The 22,489-nt window shown below is 35.5% G+C and overlaps 15 protein-coding genes and 3 pseudogenes across 18 annotated transcripts, besides 1 other annotated feature; 10 read left to right on the top strand and 8 right to left on the bottom strand.

Moving 5' to 3' along the window:
* Window positions 1-16,960: part of a mobile genetic element that runs on past the window's edge.
* Window positions 208-362, top strand: TVAGG3_0658590 (annotated as a pseudogene). The gene has a single exon. A coding segment is annotated over exon 1 (155 nt).
* TVAGG3_0658580 (phage tail repeat-like family) lies at window positions 382-966 on the top strand (the record flags this gene model as incomplete). Its single annotated transcript, XM_051241927.1, has 1 exon — window positions 382-966. The coding sequence occupies one exon, from the start codon at window positions 382-384 to the stop codon at window positions 964-966; it is 585 nt and encodes a 194-aa protein (XP_051088514.1).
* Window positions 1,012-3,150, top strand: TVAGG3_0658570 (DNA/RNA polymerases family; the record flags this gene model as incomplete). Its single annotated transcript, XM_051241926.1, has 1 exon — window positions 1,012-3,150. The coding sequence occupies one exon, from the start codon at window positions 1,012-1,014 to the stop codon at window positions 3,148-3,150; it is 2,139 nt and encodes a 712-aa protein (XP_051088513.1).
* TVAGG3_0658560 (His-Me finger endonucleases family) lies at window positions 3,226-3,810 on the top strand (the record flags this gene model as incomplete). The annotated part of the gene is made up of 1 exon (XM_051241925.1): window positions 3,226-3,810. The coding sequence occupies one exon, from the start codon at window positions 3,226-3,228 to the stop codon at window positions 3,808-3,810; it is 585 nt and encodes a 194-aa protein (XP_051088512.1).
* TVAGG3_0658550 (uncharacterized protein) lies at window positions 3,847-4,707 on the top strand (the record flags this gene model as incomplete). The annotated part of the gene is made up of 1 exon (XM_051241924.1): window positions 3,847-4,707. One exon carries the CDS (start codon window positions 3,847-3,849, stop codon window positions 4,705-4,707), a length of 861 nt encoding a protein of 286 aa, XP_051088511.1.
* TVAGG3_0658540 (uncharacterized protein) lies at window positions 5,105-5,767 on the top strand (the record flags this gene model as incomplete). The annotated part of the gene is made up of 1 exon (XM_051241923.1): window positions 5,105-5,767. One exon carries the CDS (start codon window positions 5,105-5,107, stop codon window positions 5,765-5,767), a length of 663 nt encoding a protein of 220 aa, XP_051088510.1.
* Window positions 7,333-7,947, top strand: TVAGG3_0658530 (organellar and viral DNA polymerase type B; the record flags this gene model as incomplete). The annotated part of the gene is made up of 1 exon (XM_051241922.1): window positions 7,333-7,947. The coding sequence occupies one exon, from the start codon at window positions 7,333-7,335 to the stop codon at window positions 7,945-7,947; it is 615 nt and encodes a 204-aa protein (XP_051088509.1).
* TVAGG3_0658520 (uncharacterized protein) lies at window positions 8,911-9,492 on the top strand (the record flags this gene model as incomplete). The annotated part of the gene is made up of 1 exon (XM_051241921.1): window positions 8,911-9,492. A coding segment is annotated over one exon (582 nt), but the record flags the coding sequence as incomplete, so codon positions are not given.
* On the bottom strand, window positions 9,691-10,325 carry TVAGG3_0658510 (annotated as a pseudogene). The gene has a single exon. A coding segment is annotated over exon 1 (635 nt).
* TVAGG3_0658500 (uncharacterized protein) lies at window positions 10,602-10,805 on the top strand (the record flags this gene model as incomplete). The annotated part of the gene is made up of 1 exon (XM_051241920.1): window positions 10,602-10,805. A coding segment is annotated over one exon (204 nt), but the record flags the coding sequence as incomplete, so codon positions are not given.
* TVAGG3_0658490 (protein of unknown function, DUF4108 family) lies at window positions 10,822-11,241 on the bottom strand (the record flags this gene model as incomplete). Its single annotated transcript, XM_051241919.1, has 1 exon — window positions 10,822-11,241. The coding sequence occupies one exon, from the start codon at window positions 11,239-11,241 to the stop codon at window positions 10,822-10,824; it is 420 nt and encodes a 139-aa protein (XP_051088506.1).
* Window positions 11,279-11,863, bottom strand: TVAGG3_0658480 (Poxvirus D5 protein-like family; the record flags this gene model as incomplete). The annotated part of the gene is made up of 1 exon (XM_051241918.1): window positions 11,279-11,863. One exon carries the CDS (start codon window positions 11,861-11,863, stop codon window positions 11,279-11,281), a length of 585 nt encoding a protein of 194 aa, XP_051088505.1.
* On the bottom strand, window positions 12,544-12,963 carry TVAGG3_0658470 (uncharacterized protein; the record flags this gene model as incomplete). Its single annotated transcript, XM_051241917.1, has 1 exon — window positions 12,544-12,963. The coding sequence occupies one exon, from the start codon at window positions 12,961-12,963 to the stop codon at window positions 12,544-12,546; it is 420 nt and encodes a 139-aa protein (XP_051088504.1).
* TVAGG3_0658460 (uncharacterized protein) lies at window positions 15,430-15,887 on the bottom strand (the record flags this gene model as incomplete). Its single annotated transcript, XM_051241916.1, has 1 exon — window positions 15,430-15,887. A coding segment is annotated over one exon (458 nt), but the record flags the coding sequence as incomplete, so codon positions are not given.
* A 186-nt stretch (window positions 16,961-17,146) lies between the features above and the next one.
* TVAGG3_0658440 lies at window positions 17,147-18,535 on the bottom strand (annotated as a pseudogene). The gene has a single exon. A coding segment is annotated over exon 1 (1,389 nt).
* A 70-nt stretch (window positions 18,536-18,605) lies between these two features.
* On the bottom strand, window positions 18,606-19,237 carry TVAGG3_0658430 (protein of unknown function, DUF4106 family; the record flags this gene model as incomplete). Its single annotated transcript, XM_051241915.1, has 1 exon — window positions 18,606-19,237. A coding segment is annotated over one exon (632 nt), but the record flags the coding sequence as incomplete, so codon positions are not given.
* Window positions 19,238-19,549: 312 nt separating this feature from the next.
* TVAGG3_0658420 (uncharacterized protein) lies at window positions 19,550-19,993 on the bottom strand (the record flags this gene model as incomplete). Its single annotated transcript, XM_001291600.1, has 1 exon — window positions 19,550-19,993. One exon carries the CDS (start codon window positions 19,991-19,993, stop codon window positions 19,550-19,552), a length of 444 nt encoding a protein of 147 aa, XP_001291601.1.
* A 148-nt stretch (window positions 19,994-20,141) lies between these two features.
* TVAGG3_0658410 (microtubule binding CLASP family) lies at window positions 20,142-21,556 on the top strand (the record flags this gene model as incomplete). Its single annotated transcript, XM_001291966.2, has 1 exon — window positions 20,152-21,531. One exon carries the CDS (start codon window positions 20,152-20,154, stop codon window positions 21,529-21,531), a length of 1,380 nt encoding a protein of 459 aa, XP_001291967.2.
* Between the last annotated feature and the right edge of the window lie 933 nt (window positions 21,557-22,489).

Here is a 22,489-nt window from a genome sequence, read left to right as displayed (position 1 = left end):
GGAAAAGTTCAAGGATGGATGGACAATGTAGGAAGACAAGCAGGAAACTACTATAACAAAGCAAATGACTACTATAACCAAGCAGGGCACTACATGGACCAAGGTGAAAGATTCTTTAACAGAGGATATAACCATGCACAACAGTGGGTAAACAACAACCAACCTCAACCTCAAACTGGGGAATGTAAAATTTTTTACTGAGATGAAATGAACAATACAGCATTGAGACAAATGGGCTCAAGATGGATTTGTCGGCTTCCAGCAGTTACACAACCACGTGTTTGTCAAGTTCTTCCTATACCTCAGAAGTTTTAGACCGACTTAAAAAACCTAAACAACCAGTTGAAAACAAACCAAACTAAAATTTTTTACTGAGATGAAATGACCGAAGAAGTTGAAACGGTAGATTTGACACCACAAACAAAAAGTTCAGAACCATTGTCAAAACCTGTCAAAGAACTTACAGATGAAGAGAAAAATTCAATAATAGAAAGTGTGAGGTCTGGAAATACAAACCCTAACTACAAAGTCACTTTTCATAAAAATGGAACGGCAAGTATCTCAAAAAAGAAACAGACTCTCACAAATAAAATATTGAAGTCTGAAGGAGCTTTCGAGACAATAGATGGAAAAGTTTACTTCACTGACCAACAGTTCATTATAGAACATCTCATTGACTTAGAGTCGAAATATTCTAAACTTTACAACAAACACAAAAAGTTGAAAGGAAAACAAAAACAAATGGCATATGACATTTATGAAGATGTTGACGACACAACCATACCAGCAAGTGAGGTAAAGTCAAAGGAACCGAAAAGTGACGAAAAACAGATAGAAGAAGGGGAGCCAAAAACTGAAGAAAAACCAAAACCAAAGTTTAGTATTGAAACTAAACCAAGTCAACCTTCATTAGCTGGTATGGGTTGGCATCAAAGACTTATGGCAGCGGGCGGTTATGTAAAGTAAAGGAAAAAACATTTTTTTATTTTTATAAAAATGCCCCCGTATAGAATGGATAGAAAATCTGCTAGAATAAAAGCAGAGTTAGAAAGATATGGTTGGAGAGTTTCAAAGAAGTTTAAATATAGGAAGGGAAGACCCATAAAAGTCTATGACAAACTGTCTGGTCTTCGCTACGAAATGGACCTAGAAACAGCACGCGCAAATTATCCAAACAGATTAGAGAGGTTAGAAGAAGAACGTCTTATGGACATGCCTTTCGATGTTAGTGAACCTCAAGTTGAAGGACACGACGGCTTTGCCAGATTCTACTGGAAACATGACGAACAATTGCATCCTTTGAGAAGGAAAAAAGGAAAAGGTGAAGACGCACATGCTCCCATGGAAAGAACAAGATATGCATATGAAAAGTATCGTGAAGTTAGAAGTAAAATTACATCTGGTCGAACCTTTACAGTAAACTTTGACGATGGAAAGAACAAAGAAGGCTTCATGGGTGTACTTGCTGCCATACAAGACGGAAATAAGAAAGGATACAATCTCAGACTAACCGTAACAGATTTGGATGGTCACATTTACTATGCACATGGCAATGTCACAACAGCCGCACAACTTCTTGACGCTTTCAAGACTACAAAGAGAGAACAAATGGTTGACTCCGACTCAGACATTTTGAATGCAATTGAAGGAATTGCAAGTGTCAAGTTCGAATGGTACCAACCTAACCCTCAAGCAGTCAGACAACATGCTGGATACTTCCCGTTCAGAAATAAGTCTGACATTGACTTAACAAGGTATGGAATTTACAATTCAATTGAAAAAATTGTCAATGAACCTTGTATTCTTACATGTCTCAGGAACTCTGGTCTTGTTACAGATGAGAAGATGAAGTATCTTGAGTCATGTGTGAAAACAAGGTACATTCTTAGAAGTCAATTGACAAAAATTGCACCGTTGGCAAATGTGAATATCCGAGTCAACATTCCGACTGAGAAAGGTTCTTCGCACGATGACTATGTAGTTGACTTCAAATTGCCATGGTTGAAGATTGTACTTGTCCACAACCACTTCATGTTGAACGAAAGTCTTACACACCCATTGTTCGGAAAAGGCAAATGCAACATTGTCAGAGCTGTTAACATTCTTTTCGAGAAAGGTTTGTTGGAACCAATTCCAGATGACAAGCTGACAGAAACTTTTGTACCAAAAGACGAAACAAATTTTTCATTGTTGGTAAGACCAAAAGTCGTTCCAGACAAAGTTCTAGCACAAAAGAAGTACACAGCTCCAAAAGGAGTTGGATTGTTCGGATACCAACCTGAACCAGAAGAACTTCCAATGAGGTTGCAAGAACTTCAAGATGCTATAAACAAACTTCCATTGAGACATCCAATCGACGTCAAATTGTATTGGAGAGCATCAGAGTTAGGTCAGAAAATTTTATATGAAACAGGTTGCTTTGACGATGTTTATGAGATAACAGGCGAGGTTTCTCAAAAGATAAGAGACTCACTTGAATTTCCACGAACCGGGCCGATTGGTTGCGACAAGTTCGACTCATACGAAAAAATATACTATGTCGACCTTAACGCTGCGTACATGAGGTTCGTCCAATATATCCCGACTGGAATTCCAAACGAAGATGGTGAATTCCCGGGAAGGAACTATACAGTTGGAAAGGTCATACAACAAATGTATGATATTAGGAAAGCTTCAAACCCCAAACTTGCAATGACAATCAAATTGCTTATGAATTCGACATGGGGATATTCCATTAAAAAACCTCAAAAGATGAAGAGTAAACACTATGAGAAGGTCGACAACTTTGTTGAAAGGTTTTCTCCTTTTGTTTTGAAATACGAGTTCACCGAAGGTCAAAGTGGCTCAGTAACCACAGTAAAACCTATTGTCGAACATTGGTCTTATCCTCAGTTCGCAAAGGCAGTCCTTGACAACTACAACAAATTCTTCTCCGAGGTCAAATCCAAAGTGAAGGTATACTATGAGAACATTGACGCACTCATGACGAACGAGGAAGGATACAACAAACTCATTGAAATGGGTTTAGTCGGTGAGAAGATGGGCCTTTTTAAGCTAGATAAGGTATTTTCCGAAGTTCATGTAATATCGAAAAGGAAGTACTGGGGTGTTAAAGAAGATGGTGAAATAGTTAAACATTGCATGAAATAAAACGTTGCATGAAATAAAACATTGCATGAAATAAAATATTTTTTTCAAAAAAATATTTTTTTTATTTTATTTGAAATGTACGCTGAGTTTGTTGGAGAAGACCGTTGGGAAACTTGTTTGTTAGATGAGAAATATGAAATTCACTGTTGTGAGTCATTTGAAGTCAGAAACAAAAAGACAAAAAGAGTTTTAAGCGAATGGGAGCGAAATGACGGATATGCTATTATGAATATGGGTGGAAAACACTATCTTAAACATGTTGTCATTGCAACTCATTTTATACTGAATCCTAACAATTTACCTTTTGTAGACCATATAAACCATATAAGAAATGACAATAGACTTGAAAACTTGCGTTGGGTCACTTGTTCTGAAAACAGTAAGAACAAAAGCAAAATTGGAGATATTGTATTCGAATTTGTCGACGAACTAGAAGATGAAACAATTGAAATTACAGACTATGGTAAGCATACGTTTGAGTTTTACTACTATAGCGAAGAACAAGACTCTTTCTACTTTTATACCGGCGTAAACTATAGGAAATTACAAGTATATTTTACTAAGGCAGGCCATGCTCATGTAAACGCTAGAGATACAGATGGAAAATGCGTTCGAATACTTCTTAACAAATTCAAGAAGCTATATGGCATACCATTTTAAAACATTTTTAAAACAGTATATTTTTACATATATAAAATGCTTCAGGTTGAAAAACAAAGAACAAAAGTAGCAGATACAAAACCGTTAGACTATATCTTTACAAACGCTGGCAGGAATATTTCAGATGAAGAAATTTCATCCGGAGCTTACAGGTTTGACTATCCAGTTCGCTGGCTTCAAAGTCCTTCAGATGCAAAGGCAATAGGATTTAGAAGAGTTTTGTTTTCAAATAGAACTAACGCATTCATGTTTGCAGTATATTTTCACGGTCAGTATAAAGGCTCTGATGGTCTAATAGAAAAATTTGATGAAATGAAAATCTTTACAATTCGTTCAGACGAAAGTCTTGAAAAAACTCTAAATGACTTTCAAACTCAAATAAACAAATACTACTGGGAATTTCAAGAAAAATACCACTCTTTACTAAATGGAACATACTATCTGAAACTAGAATACGACAAGATGAACTCCACAGTTTCATTTCAAAAGATTGAAATTAACCCTCCAAGAGATACAGAGTTTTTATATTGGGGAGTAGACAAACGTTCTTGGGCACAATTTCTTCGGTTACTAAACCAGAACGAACCATTGCCACCTGACGGTCCGTTTAAATTTATACTCCCACCAGCAGATTTGACAGTTTATAGAAACGTATTTGACCCTCAAAATGTCATGTGTCATGCAAGTTTCAGTTCAAGCAACAACAGTTTTCTTTGTATCGGTAAGGACTTTTATGACTTTGCTTCTAAATTCTACGAACCACCTAGTAACAGTTTCTCTGACTTTCAAGTCTGGTTCACAACAAACGGTGTGCAGCATATTATTCCTTTATACTATGACTTTTATCTCGAATTGTCTTTCATATACAACTACGGAAAAGTGCTGAAAAAGTATTGAAAAATATATTTTAGGGTAGATGGTTTTTAGGCGAACCAGGTCCCTCGGTCCCTCGGTCCCCAGGTCATTTTAACTTCTCTGAAAAAGTGTGACAACATGACATTTTGACAACAACACAGGAGATAGACTTTCATCGTATATGTTTTGTCATGAATTTCATCGTATATGTTTTGTCAAGACTTCTTCATCGTATTCTTTCACCCGTTGAATTTTGTATAAAAAAGCAACCGCCGGAATTCCGGCGGTTGGTATATTCTTCACAAAATGCTTGTTTTGAGGTCGAGCCACAAACGAATGTCCGACGGTTAAGCCACAAACGAATGTCCGACGGTTAAGCCACAAACGAATGTCCGACGTCCCACCAAAAAATATTTTTTATTTTTATTGTAAGAACAGTATGACAGTCGAAGCAAAAACGTTCACGAACAAATCTAATGGCGAAACATTCACAAAAGGCACTTACAACGGTATTGAAGTCTTACGTAGAGACAAGGATGGTTATATAAATGCAACAAAGATCTGTCAGCAGTTTAGGAAAGACTTTAGAAGGTTGTTGGAAAATAAGTCCTGGGAAGAGTATTTTAAGGCATTTTGTGAAGAATATACCAACCCGCGGAATTCCGCGGGTTGCTTTTTATACAATGTTCATGCAGGAATTCCCGATGAAATCAAACAGGTTAGAGGAACGTATGTAGACCCAAGACTCGTAAACTATATAGCAATGTGGGCTTCTCCAAAATATTGCATAGCAGTTGGAAAAATTCTGGACTCCATAGACAAGAAAGTTCATGAGAAATTAGATGAAGAAGAACTTGAAGATACAGTAGAGAATGCTAAACCTTTGTTCGAAGAAGAAGTTAGAAAAATGCATGAAAAACAAATAGAACATGAACGTGAGATATGTTCTGGTTATAGAGACTCTCCATACGAACTAAACCAATGGGAACAAGAAGATTTAAAGAGAGAATTTAGAGAATATGAACTCGCTAAAGTTTCATTAGAAGCTGCAGAAGAGAGGTTAAAAGGTTGGGGTCCTTTTGTACAAAAATATTGTGAGTAAATGAACCATTTTTTTTATTGAATTCAGCAAAAATATATTTTAGGTTAGATGGTTTTTAGGTGTCACTACGTCACCAGGTCACCAGGTCATTTTAACTTCTCTGAAAAAGTGTGACAACATGACATTTTGACAACAACACAGGAAATAGACTTTCTTCGTAAATGTTTTGTATAAAAAGCAACCGCCGGAATTCCGCGGGTTGGTATATTCTTCACAAAATGCTTGTTTTGTCAAGACTTTCATCGTACATGTTTTGTCAAGACTTTCATCGTACATGTTTTGTCAAGACTTTCATCGTACATGTTTTGTCAAGACTTTCATCGTACATGTTTTGTCAAGACTTTCATCGTAAATGTTTTGTATAAAAAGCAACCGCCGGAATTCCGCGGGGTGGTATATTCTTCACGAAATGCTTGTTTTGTCAAGACTTTCATCGTAAATGTTTTGTATAAAAAGCAACCGCCGGAATTCCGGCGGTTGGTATATTCTTCACAAAATGCTTGTTTTGCCAAGACTTCTTCGTCAATGTTTTGTATAAAAAGCAACCCGCGGAATTCCGCGGGGTGGTATATTCTTCACGAAAATGCTTGTTTTGAGGTCGAGCCATTTTTGGCTCCACCGTAGAAAACACACAAAACTCTTGAATTTTGTTGTTCCCGGACCAAAACATATACGAAGAAATCTATCTCCTGTGTTGTTGTCAAAATGTCATGTTGTCACCATTTTCAAAAAGATGTTAGTTGACCGAGGGACCGAGGGACCGAGGGACCTGGTTCCACCTAAAATATATTTTTGCTGAGTAAATGACCAAATTTCATGAATTTCCTCATATGTTTGCTACCCCGACTTTTTTCGGCCTTGCATAAAACTCTATGAAATCATGAAAAAATGACCAAATTTCATGATATAACTGTATTTTTTTGACGAAGTGAACTTTTGCACTTCATAAAAAAACTCTATGAAATCGTGAAAAAATGACCAAATTTCATGATATAACTGTATTTTTTTGACGAAGTGAACTTTTACTCTTCGTAAAAAAAATCCCTGAAATCATGAAAAAATGACCAAATTTCATGAATTTCCTCATATGTTTGCGACCGGTAGAAAACCGCGGGTCGAGATTCCGTACGAAAATCGTAAAAAAACTCTATGAAAACAGTGAAAAATTGCGACCCTCGGAAAACCGAGGAACGAGATTCCGTACGAAAATCGTGAAAAAAACACATGAAAATCGTGAAAAAATGCGAGTGGGAGAAAAACCGTAGTCGCCTAAAACTCATGAAAATCGTGAAAAAATGCGAGTACGGGAAAAACCGTAGTCGCCTAAAACTCATGAAAATCGTAAAAAATTGCGAGTACGGGAAAAACCGTAGTCGCCTAAAACTCATGAAAATCGTGAAAAAATGACCAAATTTCATGATATAACTGTATTTTTTGACGAAGAGAACTTTTGCACTTCGTAAAAAAACTCTATGAAATCATATCTTTTATACAAGATAGAAAAAATAAAATTAACGCTAGTTTTTATTTTTTTTATTTTTTTATTTTGTATGTAAGAACAGGAAATGACAAGCACTGAGTTTGAAACAGTTAAAAAGATAGACAATGAGACCAAAGTGGTTAGAATTGGTGATTTAAACGTAAGATACTCAAAGAAATACAAAAAATATTCTTTGTCAGACATTTTAACACTATCTGAAGGAAAGAAAGCACACGACTGGGTTAAAAATGCTTCAACTCAGAAAATTTTGACAAGAAATCCTGAGCTGATGATATCGGTAAGATTCTATGGAACAAGAACATATCTTATAGACAAAAGTCTTATACCAGTAGTTTTGTTCTGGATTGACCCAGTTGTTGGATATAATTTCATAACATATGGTTCATTCGATACTGAACGTTGCAGTGAAGGCTTACTTTACATCGTTCAGAAACCGAAGGACTTCAATACAAAGAGATATAAGATAGGAAGAACATTTAATATAACTCAAAGATATGACAGTATAGTCAATAGAGTTAAGGTTGCGTTTGTTAACGATATGAGAGCTGCTGAAACAGAACTACTTGAAAAGTTTGAGAAAATGTATGGTGCTCCCACGAGAGGTAAAGAAACGTTTGAAGTAGATGAGATCGACAAAGCTATAAAAGTATTTGACGAAGTTGCTGAAAAATACATGTAAAGCGTTTATTTTTGGTCTTTTATACAAGATAGAAAATAACGCTAATTTTATTTTTTTTTTATTTTTTTATTTTGTATGTAAGAACAGAAATGTCAACAACAGAGAACACAACAACTGCTATCGTTCATGAAGCCATAAGTGAAGAATACGAGTGGGTTCAGTATAACAAACAGTTACGTCTCATTCGTTCGGTCAAAGATGACATGTACCAAATGCAAAGTATTTTGACAGCATGTTTTGCTCCAGATACTAAGAAACCACAAGACTGGTTTAGGAACCAAAGCACTATTGAACTATTAAATGAAGCTGAAAATTCGACTACGGATTTTCTCGTAGTCGCAAAAACTCGAGTGGGAGAAAAACCCCAGTCGCCAAAACTCTATGAAAATCGTGAAAATTTGCCAAATGGTTTGAGAGGTTGGTATGTACATAGACTTCTTGTAAATGCTGTAGCAATGTGGGCTTCACCTCGTTACGCTTGGTATATTTACAGACTTCTTGACGAACTTCATAGACAAGAACGTGAAGAGCTAGAGAACAAGCTTGAAGCAAAAGACAAAAACATACAGAAAAGAATACCACGTTCGGTACCAAAAGGAAAGGAAAAGAACTATAAGTATATGATTTACACTGAAGAGATGGAAAATGAAGAAGACAGAGATATGGTTATGTTGCATTTAGTCAGAAGAAACAACAAAAGCTTTTACGACTTAGCTAAGATTTACAAATCTGACAGAAATTGGTTCTATCGCGAAAACTTACCGATTTCAATGACACCAAATGAAGATGTTAAACAGATAGTTCAAGATACGTTACCTCAAACACACTATGATATGAAAGGTTGTACAATACTTACATTCAAAGAAGATTTACCGCTACTGAAGGAAAAGATAACAGAGTATTTTGACAACTTCAAAGAAGAAGAGTAAATGAACCATTTATTTTTCAAGCTTGACACCAAAGATGTTTCAGGTAGCTCTAGATGGTAAATTGTCTTGTCCGAGTCCTTCTGGCATTCCGAGTCCTTCCTTCCTACAGGAAAAAATTTTCCTTCCTACAGGAAAAAATTTTCCTTCCTACAGGAAAAGTTTTTCCTTCCAACAGGAAAAAATTTTCCTTCCTACAGGAAAAAATTTTCCTTCCTACAGGAAAAAATTTTCCTTCCTACAGGAAAAATTTTTCCAGTTGTCCGTCCGTAAACCATTCAAATTTTCGAAAATTGAGAACTTTTTGGCCGACCTTCAGGAAAAATTTTTCTTTCCGACAGGAAAAATTTTTCTTTCCGACAGGAAAAATTTTTCTTTCCGACAGGAAAAGTTTTTCTTTCCGACAGGAAAAGTTTTTCTTTCCGACAGGAAAAGTTCTTCCTTCCGACAGGAAAAGTTCTTCCTTCCGACAGGACACAAACGAATGTCCGACGTACCACCAACCGAGTCCATTCCAAAGCCAGAAGAACCGACAGCCCCAGCACCACAACAGACTAAGACTCAAACACTTACATTTTTACGCTTGACTTTTTACAATTTGAACTTTGTTCGCGTAGATGTGAATTCTGAAAGAAGTATGAGGGTCTTGTATGACTTTGTACTTCTCCCATAGTTCATGTCTGTCAAACTTACCTGCCATGGACTCTTTCATAAGTTCCATGAAATCGTCTTCGGACAATCCGGGGAAAAGTATGATATCAGTAAGTATTCTCTTTACATCCTTACTTAAACTCTTTGCTGTCTGTACACAAATGACAACTGAAATGTTAAAGTGTCTGAGCTTCTTGAGAATTCGACACATGTCTTGTTCTCTATTCTTTAACAAAGGATGAGAAGCAAAGTCGTCTAAGATAAGAAGACATCTATGAGGGTAAGTCTTCCAATCGTAAGATTGCAATTTCTTCGAAATGTATTCTATCTCTTTCTGTTTGTTTCTGAAGTGTTTCTTCTCTAATATTCTCTGCATTTCCTCATTTGGGTCTTTAAACTTAGAATTGACATACTCATTTATAGCATTGTACTTCAAAACTCTTCTTTGGTACTTCTTTATCCAATCTAACAACTCAGTATCTTTTATACATACTAACTTAGACTTTTTATAATATCTTTGAACGAATTGACGGTTTGGTCAAATTGACCCGAAGTACTACAAATGACTACTAACTCATAGAATGGGTTCTTCTCATCTAGTTCTTGTTGTTGTGCAGCCATTTTAAGATAAGTGAAAGTCTTACCCGACCCAGGTGGTGCGATTAGACCTGTTATACCATTCTGAGCAAATAAGAACTTGTCATGTATGGGTTTTATCTGAGCATTTTCCAACTTCCTCTTGTTCTTATTTAAAACATTCTCAAATTTCTTGTCAATGTCAGCAAACTTTTTTTCTAACATATTTTTAGAAAAATTAAAATTTTTATCTTTTAGGAAATGTCTAGCGATTTCGCTATCTATATTCGAGACAAGCTTTTCGACAGCAAAACATCTGTCGACCATAAAATCTTACATAGTGTAAACAAGAAAGGTGAATTTGTTCTAAAGTTCTGTTTCTGGGAATATGACAAGAACCATAAAACCTTAAGCAGAGAAGTCTTAAAATTTGTCAATGACAGACTTGTTGACAGAGATGACGCCTCTTGGAGAGATGAAGTCCAACAAAACTTCTTAGAATGCAAAGAAGACACATGCGCTGTTCTTGAAGATGAAATAGAAAACAGAATAGAAGAGCTATTAAAGGACAAAGAACTTTTACATAAATATGGTTCTGAGAAGTTTGACATAACTCCACCAGAAAAGAAGAAGAGAGAAAAGAAAGAAAAGAAAGTAGAAGAGAAGAAAGAACCAGAGCCAGAGAAGGGGAGATATGACATGTAAAAATAAAATTTTATTTTTAGAACATTTCTGGGTCAATGTCAATGTTCTCTTCCTCTTTAGGAGCAAACACTGGCTTAGACTCTAAAATCTTTTTACCCAATTTACCTTGAACTTCAACTATCTTAGACTCATAATATTCATAGTCGTCTGCTTTCTTTGGTTCATAAGGTATAACAAGTTTGTATGCTTTGCCTTCTTTAAGGTTTGAGAACCTTCTGTCAAAACTTTCTTTGACTGTTAACAAACCTTCTATGTCTAAGTCTTCAAATTTCGCACCATTTTTAGTCACAATAGCAAACTTAACTGGTTCGATGTTCCAAACTTTGTCAAATGTAGACTTTTCAAAATGGTAGAAGTAAACATTCAAATATGTGAATGGGTCTAGTTCTTCTTTAAGTCCTGACATATACTTGTTGACTGAGATGAATTTCGTCATCTTTTCTATCGGATAAAAAAAATATTTTTTTTAAAATTTACTCAGAAAAATTTTTCTTTGTATATACACCATTCTGTACGTCTAAAAGATTTTTGACATTTGCCAAGAATGTACGTTTAGACGCTGTCATATAACCATACTCTTGACAATACTGTTTATACGAATCGTACAATGACCTTTCATCTAAACACTCAAAGTCGGTTTCATCTATAAACAGTTCATATACACTCTTGTTTGCTTCTAACAATGTTTGTCTCTCTTCGGTATGTGGAATTTGTCTTGGATTGAACTTTGAAATATCTAATGTCATGAAATATGAGAACAAGTGGTTGTAAAAGTCAGATGTCAAAGTTTCTGCTAAGTCGTCAAAATATTCTGTATCTTGCATATGAGCTTCTGACGTTCTGACAACTACATATCTTCTGTCAGAACTTTCTAACTTCATCGGAACGGCGTTGTTTGAAACCATGACGAAGTTTGCAACATTTTCACAAACTCTTTGGTCTCTATACTTTCTTTCAACAACTCCAACTTTGTCTGTTATAAGACTCTTCAAAGCATCCGAGTTCAAAACCTTTGTTGTATCTATACTTTGAAGTTCGTTACATACTATAAGTTTCATATTCTCTATTGAAGAGTTAAATTTACCGCAGATGTTTTCTAAGTTTGTCATATTCGGGTTCGAATAGCCCTCTAACAGTTTGCATAAGATATCTGTAAAGAAAGTGTTCTTACCTGTTCCTTGTTTTCCAATTATGATGAGAGCAGTTTCATTTTTAGCACTTGGATGTTGTAAGATGTTTGCAAACCAACATAAGATATACTCATAGACTCTTTCGTTTCCATTGCATATAATTTCTTTGACATGGTCTAACCAAGCTTCTATAACATTTTCTTTCCATTCTACTTGTTCGTATTTATATCCAGTGAAGATAGAATAGAAGTTTGGAGATGGTGTATAGAACTTTATACCACGAACTGAAAAATCTTCTAACTTTGACAATAAGATATCCCAAGCATCTAACATCTTCATACCAACTTGTACGACTTTTATTTTCTTAAGTTTCTGTTTACATTCTTGTTCTGAAACTATTGTCGCTCTTGGTTTGTTAAAGACAACATCCCATTCTTTCATGACATAACATTCTGGGGCAGAGTCGACATAAATGACTAAACGTTTCAAATTCTCGACTGCTTTGTTATAGTCTCTAAATGGACACATATTTCTGAAGGCTTGGAAGTCATAAAAATCTGAAACGTCTATTCTGTACATTTTTATAAAAATAAAAAAAAATATTTTTTTTATTCTTGAGCTATTTGTTGTTCTTGACTTTGTTGTTGCATTTGTTCCATTTGTTGCATTTGTTGTTCTTGAGCTATTTGTTGTTGAAGTTGTTCTTGTAGTACAATACTTTCACCAGTTGCATCTTCCAATTCGAAACTTTCTGCCGTCATTGACAAATACATAGGACATAAAAGTTTTACAGGAACAAAGTTTGCGTCAACTAAGGTTAAGTTTATGTTTGCTAAAGTGTTTGAGTTTACTAAAGCTGAAAACTCTGCATTCGAATGAACAATAGGCAAACCAGCAGAGAAAGTGTTGTTTATACGCATGAGTATCTTTTGGTCATAGTAGTTTCTGTCGACATTCGAATAGCACTTTGAACCTAAGTTTGAAACAATATATAAAATAGGTGTACTTAAAGTCAATGGAACAGACATTCCTTGTATGACACCTTTTCCTGTTATAGGAAACTGTTGGTAGTAAAAACCAGATATAAGTTTTGTATTATAGCTCATATCGTTTATACTAAACTCAGTCGGACATCCAAACATAATGAAACCTGCTCTAGTTGCAGCACATGTTACATCCGTCCTTAAAGTATTAAATAAGTCAACAAAACCTGTTGGTGGTATATCTGAGTAAGTATCTTCAAAGGAGTATTTTTTACCATTCACAACAACAAAGTCTTCTGGTGTCAAAAGAGCAAAACAGGCTTTAGTCGTCATCGTGTTTAAGGTCAGTTTACAATATCGTCCTTGAGGACTTTGTAAGTTTGTTGTTATAGAATTATATGACTCAGGGTTTTTAGTCGTAATAGTATAAACCACTATGTCTTCTGCCATTTTTACTTAGCAAACAAACTTTAATGAAATGTTGTGGTCGTCAAATATTTTTATGACGTCTGGGAAACTATATTTTAAGTTCAACGTTTCACCTCCTTTCATAACGTATATCTTGTCAATGACATTGTATGAAACACCACAGCAAGCAATGTCGGGTTCTATTTCTTTGATGTTTATATCGTCTGCCTCTGTCAAAAGTTTCAATAGTTCTTTCAAAATTTCATGAGGTGCGATGACATATGAGTTCACTTTTACAGGGTTGTGTTCGACCAAGTTTAACATTAGACCTAAAGCCTGACAAATCTTCTCCTGAGTTTTAAGTTTGTCTTTAAGTTGTTGGTAGTCGTTTCGAATATCTGCAACAGAACTTAAGTCTCTGCTAACTTCAGGATATGTTGGTTGTTCTTTTACAGGAACTATTGTTATACCATCTTCGTCTTCGTATGGTTTTCCCACTTCAACATCTCTGTCTTTGACATTGACAACAACACTTTGACTGTTTGTTTGAGTTGGTGAATTTAACTTCACATCTGCCATCGCCATTAAACCTTTTGAAACACTTACGCTTCTATTTTTCGGAAATGACATTTTACTTAGAATAAAAAGATGGACGTATTTGAGTATCTCTTCGAATTGAAGCAGAACAAAGTTTACACACACAAACAATACAAGTTCATTGACAGAATAGTTCTTTACACAAACAATGGAAAATGTTATAGAATAGCAGTCTTTGCTGAACCAAAATATTTTCATAAAGCAAAGAAAGTTGGTATAACCGAGATGGTGAAAGTTCTTGACGTTGACAAAAATATAACAACAAAACTGACCGATATTTCTAAAGGTAAGTTTTTAATACAATATTATATCAAAACTGGCGTACTGTCAATATTTGACGGAGAGAAGCCAGTTCAAGAACAACTTACTGACCTGCTGCCAAAATCTGCTCGATGGAAGCTGTCGTTATACCAATCTGAGGAGCCCCAGCAGGTTTCATCGAACGAATCTTCAAAAGAGCATCTTCCGTGAAAAGTGCTATTGGTTTTGTAAACTTCTTTGCTTTCAATTCATCTGGACCGTCTCTGTCACCAGTATATTGTATTTGAACTGTACCAACAGTTGAAATACCACCCATAAAGTCTTCTGAGTCAGCAAATGGAATGCCAAGCCAAAAGTTTGAACGGTCTCCATTTGTATATTGAGTGTTTTGACTCCTGTATGGTCCATACTTTCACATATGGCATAATAGAACTTTGCATTTCAGGGTTAATGGTTGTTGTGAAGTTGTTGTTAAAGTTCATAGCATCTAATGTCAAGTTGTATGACCTCATATCCTCAACTGTAGAATATTCTTCTCTTGGATAGTATTTGCCATCTATGTTTATATGATATTTAATACCGGGGTTGTAGAAACAAGAATAGTCATTTATAGTTCGTCTGAACAGTACAAACATAGTATCTGCATGTTTCATTGCAGTTGTTAAGGCAATATCTGTTCTTGCACCTGGGTCAGCACTTTGGTTTCCAACTTCACCTGCAAAGTCTTTGACAGATATTTGGTGTATAGGGAACATAAGTGGAACTGCAATATATTTGGCAGCTAAAGCATTTGAAATATCTGGGTCCAACATATAGACTGCAAGTCTGCTTTCTATTCTCTTGCATTCAAACTTTTCGCATGTGAACTTAACTGGGTCCCAAGCAGTTCCAGCAGCATTGAAGTAGTAGTTTACTTCAGTGTTGAGGTTTGAGAAACCAAAGTCTAAGTCAACTTTGTCTTTGCAAAAGTCACAGAACTTGGCTCCACCAGTTCCAGCTACAGAAGTGAATGGGTCTTGTGTTGGTGCAATGACTAAGTTATTTTTGCTTGGAGTAAGTTCGATAGAAATTTTTCCTGCCCAGTTTGGCAAGTATCTTAAAAACCTGAAGATGAGGAAAGATGACAAAGGAACTCTAAGTTTCAATTTTACTTTGGTTACTGCTGCTGCAGTTTGTCCAGAAAGGTCAACATAAACTCCTGGAACGTTAGGGTCAAGTCTTCTTATTTTCTCAATAGTTGCATACTGGTCTGTTTGTTCTCTAGCTTGTGGTTGTACTGAGTTTCTCAAAGCGAACCATTCATAGTTTGCCCATGTTACTGTTTGAACTAAGTCAGAGTTAGAATATATCTTATATCCCATAAAAACTTCTGGAGCATATTGGTATCCGACATAGAAAATTCCATTGCAACCTTTCTTGTCAGACAACTTGGCAGAAGGTTTTATTTCAATGTCTTGTTCCACGTATAAGAAAGAGTTGTCAATAGAAATAATATGAAACCTGTCGCAAGCAATATCTACTGTTGTTGAAGAACCTTCTCCAAACTCACCTACGTTTCCATAAGAAACAGCAGTTGTATATTCGTAAGTTCCAGGAACTATTTCTGACCTTCTAATGGCATTGTCGCATTCGTTATACCATTCGGAAACATTTCCATTCATGGCATCCAAAACTGTTGGCGTTATATTCTGAGCGGCGTACATTTCATATGGGTAAAAATATAGAATAGTTGGATTTATATGTCATAATAGAACCCACTCCGACCAAGCTTTACTTTCTTCCTGACTGAGTTTTTAACTCTTCTTTTTCCTTCATTGCCACTACTTTCACTAGATGAAGTTACTTCTTCACTACTTTCACTTTGTTCTACTCTTCTTCTTTGGTGTCGCTTTGGTAACTTGCCCTCTGCTTCAAGTTGTTGCATCTTTGCCTCATGTTCACCTAGTATGTTGCAAATTTCCCATGTCCTTTTTGCCTTTGGGCTCTGGTCGCCCATCTCAGGTAACCTATATCCTAGAAAGAGTTTGTCATAGTCTGTATTTGAGTCTTCGCGTATTGTTTGCATGACTCTTTCCTGAGTTTCCGGTTCAAGCTCTTCAAACAGTGCCTGTCCATATGGAATAAGCTCGTTTCCAAATATATGTTTTTGTAGCCATTCTGGTTTTCTTTCCATGTTACCAACAATATCTTTTGTGAATGGAAAAGCTTTTACCCAATCTTTCAGTCTTGCGTCATTTATTTCTGTAGTTGGTTTTATTTTGTCAAGGAACATGTTTTTCAATACTAACATTTCATTTGGTACTGTCCATTTGAGTTTTCTTAAATATTCATCCCTTCTCGGTTCATTGTCTGCAAAGTAAGTTTTTATGACATTTTGTAAACTTTCGTTTGCAAGGTCATGTACAATAGGTTCTCTTCCTTCGCTCTCCCTAACTTTCTTTCTAAACTCTTCACCAAATATACCATCTCTATGGTTCTGTGTAGTTCTTTGAGATAAATGTTCTAGAACGTCAGGTGTTATATTTCCATCAGCCATGTTCATTTCATACTGGTCCAAAATATCTGCATGTTTCATATCTTTCAATGGCATTAAAGCCGCGCTTAAAATACCAGCTATATCTCGTTCACCATTCAATTCCATTGCGTCTACAACTTCTTGGAATTGTGGTTGTAAGTTTATGAACCACCTATCCGGATTAGCTTTATGACCCCATCTCATTGTAGTTCCATAGTCTGCAGAAACAAAAGTAGGTTTGTTTCCATCTTGGTTAGGTTCTGAATGAACTTTAAACAATGTTTCATTTCTATATGTTTTCTTGAAATTTAACCTTTTATTTTCACCGAGTTCATCCGAAGATTGAACGTTAAATGCTCGTAAGTAAAAAGGGTTGTTGTATTTGTGTACATTTTTTTCAGTTCTTCCATTCTATGCTGAATATTTTCATCTGGTGTTGGAGTCTTTTGTATGTCGGCGAACATTTTTCGATATTCTTCTACTATGTCAGCCGAATTTTTTTTAGACTCTTGGAAATATTCCATATTCTCCGCATACTCTTGTTGAGGGTCAAGATTTTTCGGCTGTTCCAAATCTTCATCTAGTTCTGTGAAGTTAGTTTCCAAAGGAAACTTGTTCGTTTCCTTCAGGCTCTTCTAGCTGTTGTTGCTGAACTATTTCTTCCATGTCTGGTTGTATCTGAACTTCTTCCTGTGGAGTTTCTTGTACCTCATCTGCTGGCATTTCATATATTCCGAGACCGTTTTTAACAATTTCCCTATCTACGTCATCCGCATTCATAAGCTTTTGTTCTTTCGTTCCGTCTCTATTTTTTACGCGTTTCATGACGAAAGTTGAATTGTCATTTAGCTCTGACATCAAATATCTCGGAGTAAATTCGTTCATGTCATTTGGATGATATGCTATTAAATCATATCCCTTAGCGAGCTTGTATTTTCCAGGTTTGAGATTATATCCGTTTTGGTGCTGAGCCATAAAGCTAAATAGGTTCGGGTCAGTATTTCCATCCTTGAACTTTCCAATAGCTTCTTTATATCTGTCACTAAAGTCAACAGTATCTGGGAAACCACACTCTTCTTTAAGCATTTTTAAGAATTCTTGGTTTCCTTGTTCTCTACTTCTTTTATGTCCTTGCTCTGTTTGTGGTTGTTGTTGTGCAGGGTTTTGAACTGTTGGTTGCTGTGCTGGTTGTTGTGTTGGTTGTTGTGCTGGTTGTGGAGGTGGTTGTTGTGCTGGTTGTTGTGTTGGTTGTTGTGTTGGTTGTTGTGTTGGTTTTGGTGCATGCCTGTGTCTGTGTCCATGTGACGATGTAAATGTTCTAGGTAGTCCTGGTGCAGGTGCTTCTCTTGGAGGGTTTGGTGGTATATAAGTTCCACCAGATGGCACATATGTTCCATCTGCAGCGTAATGTCCTACCTGACTTTTCGTTCTTAAGAAAGCATTTACTAGGTCTGTTTTGGTCTGTTGTAACTCTTTTTCTTGACTTTTCACAACAGTTGCTCTAACGGCGTCATAGGCACTTTGAACTGCCTGTCTCGTTGCTGCATCTGTTATTTTCGTCATATTTTGTGCTACTTCTTTTAACTCTTTGTCGAAACCTTCAGACTTCAGTTTCTTTCCAGATGAGAAATCGTTCACTTGTTTCACCTTACTATGAAGAGCTTCGAAGGCGTTCTTAAAGTCAGCATTCGTTAAAGCTTCATTTGAACTGTCTTCATCCGCTTGTATTTTTGTCCTTATTGACCCTATAAGCTGGGCTGCTTTAGCGTTGGCTTGGGCATCTACCCAGTCATTGTTAGCTTTTATATATTCTGCGCTTTTCATTGCCTTTTGCATGGCTGCGTCGTTATTTTTACTTTCTTGTGCTAAGTTTTCATACTGTACGGTTTGGTTTTGCAACTGTAAAAGTTTTTCTGCCTTTACATTTGCTTCAACTTCCTTTTTATACTCATCGCTATCCATATATGTCTTCAGGGCTTTTTGTTTTATCTCTTCATCTTTCAGTACTTTATATCGAGTAGTATGGTTTTTCAAATTTACAACATCTTGTTCCATTTTTGCTACTTCTGCTGCTTTTTCTGACACTTTTTTCGCATATTCCTCTGTACTTAGTTCTTTCAGTTGTTCTTCTTTCTTCTTTTTCTCTACGTTTAACTCATTGAGTTTCTTTGTGTGTCTGTCATATTCTAGTTTCTTTTCGTTTTCACTTATTTGCTTCTGTATGTCTATGTTTGACTTTTTGACATCTGCTATTTGATTTTTGAGTGAACTCAAATTCATTTGACTTTGAGGGTTATATGCTGTTCCGTCTGCAGCTCCACCATAGCCTGCCATTTTCGCTAAAAGTGCCGCTCTTAAACCTCCACTCTGTGCACCAAGAACTCGGTTTAAGAGCATAGGATTGCTTGACATTTGTTGCAACATAGTGGGGTCATTCAGCATTTGTTGTTGCAACTGTTGTTGTGGTGTCAGTTTTACTATTGGATGTTTCAATGCTCTCTTCCTCTTACGTATATTCTTACGTAGCTTACGTGGCATTTTAAGTGAAGTTAAAAAGCGGTTTTATACTAAACATCTTCGGGGCTAGAGGGCGCAACGCGCCTGGAAGCCCCAATACCTTTTTTTTTTTTTTTTTTTTATTTAGAGTATGGGTATTCCTCTGGTATTTATTAACAATTACAAATGATAGCTATCATATAACTTTGTATAATGTCTAATTTTTTTTGATTTTTCATACAAAAAAACAACAAAAATTAAAAATTAAATTAGGTTAAAGCTAGGATTTTGTTCAGTCTACTTATCTTTAAGTGTGCATGTAAGCATTAAGATAGAAACAAAATATCAAAATTTTCAATTTGAAAATCCAGCCCAATTGTTTGTATCATATAAATGCATCTTAGTAGTAAGATTGATTGTATTTTCTATTTTATTTAAAACTGAATTAAAATCATTATTTTGTTGATTATTTTGGAGATCAATAATATCTGTAATAGGGGTAAATCTTTGAACAGGCAATTGTGTTTTCTGTGCTATTATCACCCCATCTTTTTCATAAAACTTATCTGAATTCCATTTACCACCACATTTTGAGTTTGCCATATCGACATAGTATAACTTGAATGATGTTTTGAGATCCTTCCAACTATCTTTCATCTTTTTTCTTTCATCATGAGATATCTTTGAAGGTGGTAATCCTTTTAGAACCAAGCAATAGCAATAAAATGGAGAAATATGTAAGAAATCTGTGCAATCAATATTATCCAGTTTATGGTCAGCTTCTGATGAATCAGTCATGAAAAATTTTTGACATTTTTACGCTAAAATCAAATTTGAATGAGGTCTATGCAACTCTAGTTGTCCTACTATATTATCGTGATCTAATCCGATACGAATGTTCATTGAATTGAAATTTTTAAACGTTCATTTTTTTATAAAAATTTCTGAAATTTCGTATGATCCGTAGCAAAAAATCTGCACAAAACAATATGACATCTGCTGCAGATATAGCTAAGGACACGAGATCTGAATTCGAAAAAGCAGGTTTTGATGTTCCTCCGGTAAATATTCGAAATGCAGCACAAGCTTCCAAGGAAATAGAATACCTTTCTGAAAAGATTGCTCAAGGCGTTGAATGGGATGAACAAGTTAAGGCAATAAAACGAGGAATGGGTCTAGTCAATGGCGGAGCCTTAGAATTTGATGAATTTTCAGACAAGCTTTCAAATTTAGGACCTGGACTTGTTGCTGGATGTTGTAATTTACGAAGTGCATTAGTCAAACAATCATGTTTATTTATAGCGCAATTAGTTCATAATTTACGCAAAAAATTTGCTGTTTTTGGTGAAGTAATAGCGCCTTTGTCAAAACAAACTACGCATGGAACATTGATTATAGCCGAAAGCTGCAAATTAGCAATTTTCGAAATTCCTAAGCTAACTATTATGGAAACCATGGATGAGATAGCTGTAAACTTTCTCTACAAGCCATTCCCTAAGCACAAACTCTATTCTATACCAGGTCTCGAGATATCAGATTCAATTCGCCAAAATGTCATGACAGAGCCACTTCCCAAGCTTCCTTCCATGCCATCTGCCGCCAACCTAGGCTTTACAAGCCATCACACTGTCTGCGCGATGGAAAATATCGATGATGGCGCTTTTATTTGCCAAATTCCAGGTTTATTGTGTCATCAAGACGAAATTCGAGCGGAAGAAGGTATTCCTCGCACCTGCATCACTATACAAGGCACTCCCGTTGCTATAGACATCTCACAGACCACAAGCAAATACGCATTGTACATAAGAAGAAGTTTCCATTTCAATTGTGTTGTAAAACTACAAATTGTCAATGGAAATGTCTGTGCAATGCTTTATGCTGCTAGATCAAGAGGTCCTATAACTGATGAGAGGTCTTCTTCGTCTGGTCCTGCTATAATGAAGGGAACAGAGCTCTTCCTTCCGTTCGATTCAGATCTGCCTTATCCGATTGAGAAAAAAGCGTGGAAAATAAAGAAAACGAAGCCTCCAACGAAAACAAGGCCAAAACCAAAACAGAAACAGAATAATAACACAAATAATAACCAGACAAAACCACCTCCAACTAAAAATGTTGCAAAAGGAAGCGAAAGAAGCCAGAAAAATAAGAATTCACATGATCAAACAAATAAAATTTTGCCAAGTGTTAAATTGACACTTTTATCGTCATTCATGGAAGATGATTTACCTCCAATTCCGATTGTTATACAAGAAGAAGAAAATGAAGTTGATGCAAAAGTTTTGGCCCAAAAAAGACACTCAACACATCAGATTCGAAATATGTCTGATGCAGAATGAAATTTTATATATTTTTATTGAATAAATTGTTTTTTATATGCTTGTTTATTAACTGTTCATAAGTTCTTTTTCCTCCATATGAAATATTTGCAGCATGTAAAAGGAGAAGTTCGGCTATTTCTTTACTATTATTCCAATCTGCAATATGAAGAGCAGTTTCTCCACAATCACTTTTTTCATTGATATTTGCACAATGTGATAGGAAAAATTCGCAAATATAAATGGAATATTAAACATCGGTGTATAAACAAAGCATTTGTTTACATCATTAGTTTGATCGAAATAAATCAAAAATGCTTCAAGATGTGGAAATTAAAAACCGCTCTATGAGTGCTTTCTGAGACTCTGTTTGTCAGAAAGTATACATTTGTAAACTTTCTGACACTAACTTAGTGGATTTTTGTGTCAAAAAGTACTCAATTTTCCCCTCAAACGATGATTTTTAAAAAGCGCACAATTTTTGACGACCTTATACAAACAACAACTTAATAAATTTGTTAAGGGTACAAACACCACTTTCTGACATTTTCTATAATCTATCCCAAATTTCTCAGATAAAAAGTTAATATTTTTGGTGGGAAAAAGTTAATATAAATCACTATAGAGTACATAATATGGTTTTTGAAAATATTTCACTAGTAAAATAAATATATATATTGACATTATGAGGGCACGTCAAAAAGTGGTAAGTGCACATTTAAAATCATATAAAAAGAAGACCAAATTGAAAACCCAATTTTAAGTATTATGTTTTAAAACGTATTCAAGTATTTTGACCAGAAGATCTAATCGATTAGTACTACTCTCTCCTGTTTCTGAATTACTAGATGGTTTCGCATTTCCATCTTTATTCAAGTGAAGTTCAAGTAAATATAATTTTGTTTCAATTGATTGTTCAGGAACTTTACAATCTTTCCTTTTTGAGAAACAAAAACCAGTGCCATTTTTGAATCTAAGA

This window comes from Trichomonas vaginalis, chromosome III (genome assembly GCF_026262505.1).
Source record: "Trichomonas vaginalis G3 chromosome III, whole genome shotgun sequence".
NCBI classification, from domain to species: Eukaryota; Parabasalia; order Trichomonadida; family Trichomonadidae; genus Trichomonas; species Trichomonas vaginalis.
Note: the sequence above shows the minus strand (reverse complement) of the source record. Positions and strands in the feature narration are given on the sequence as shown.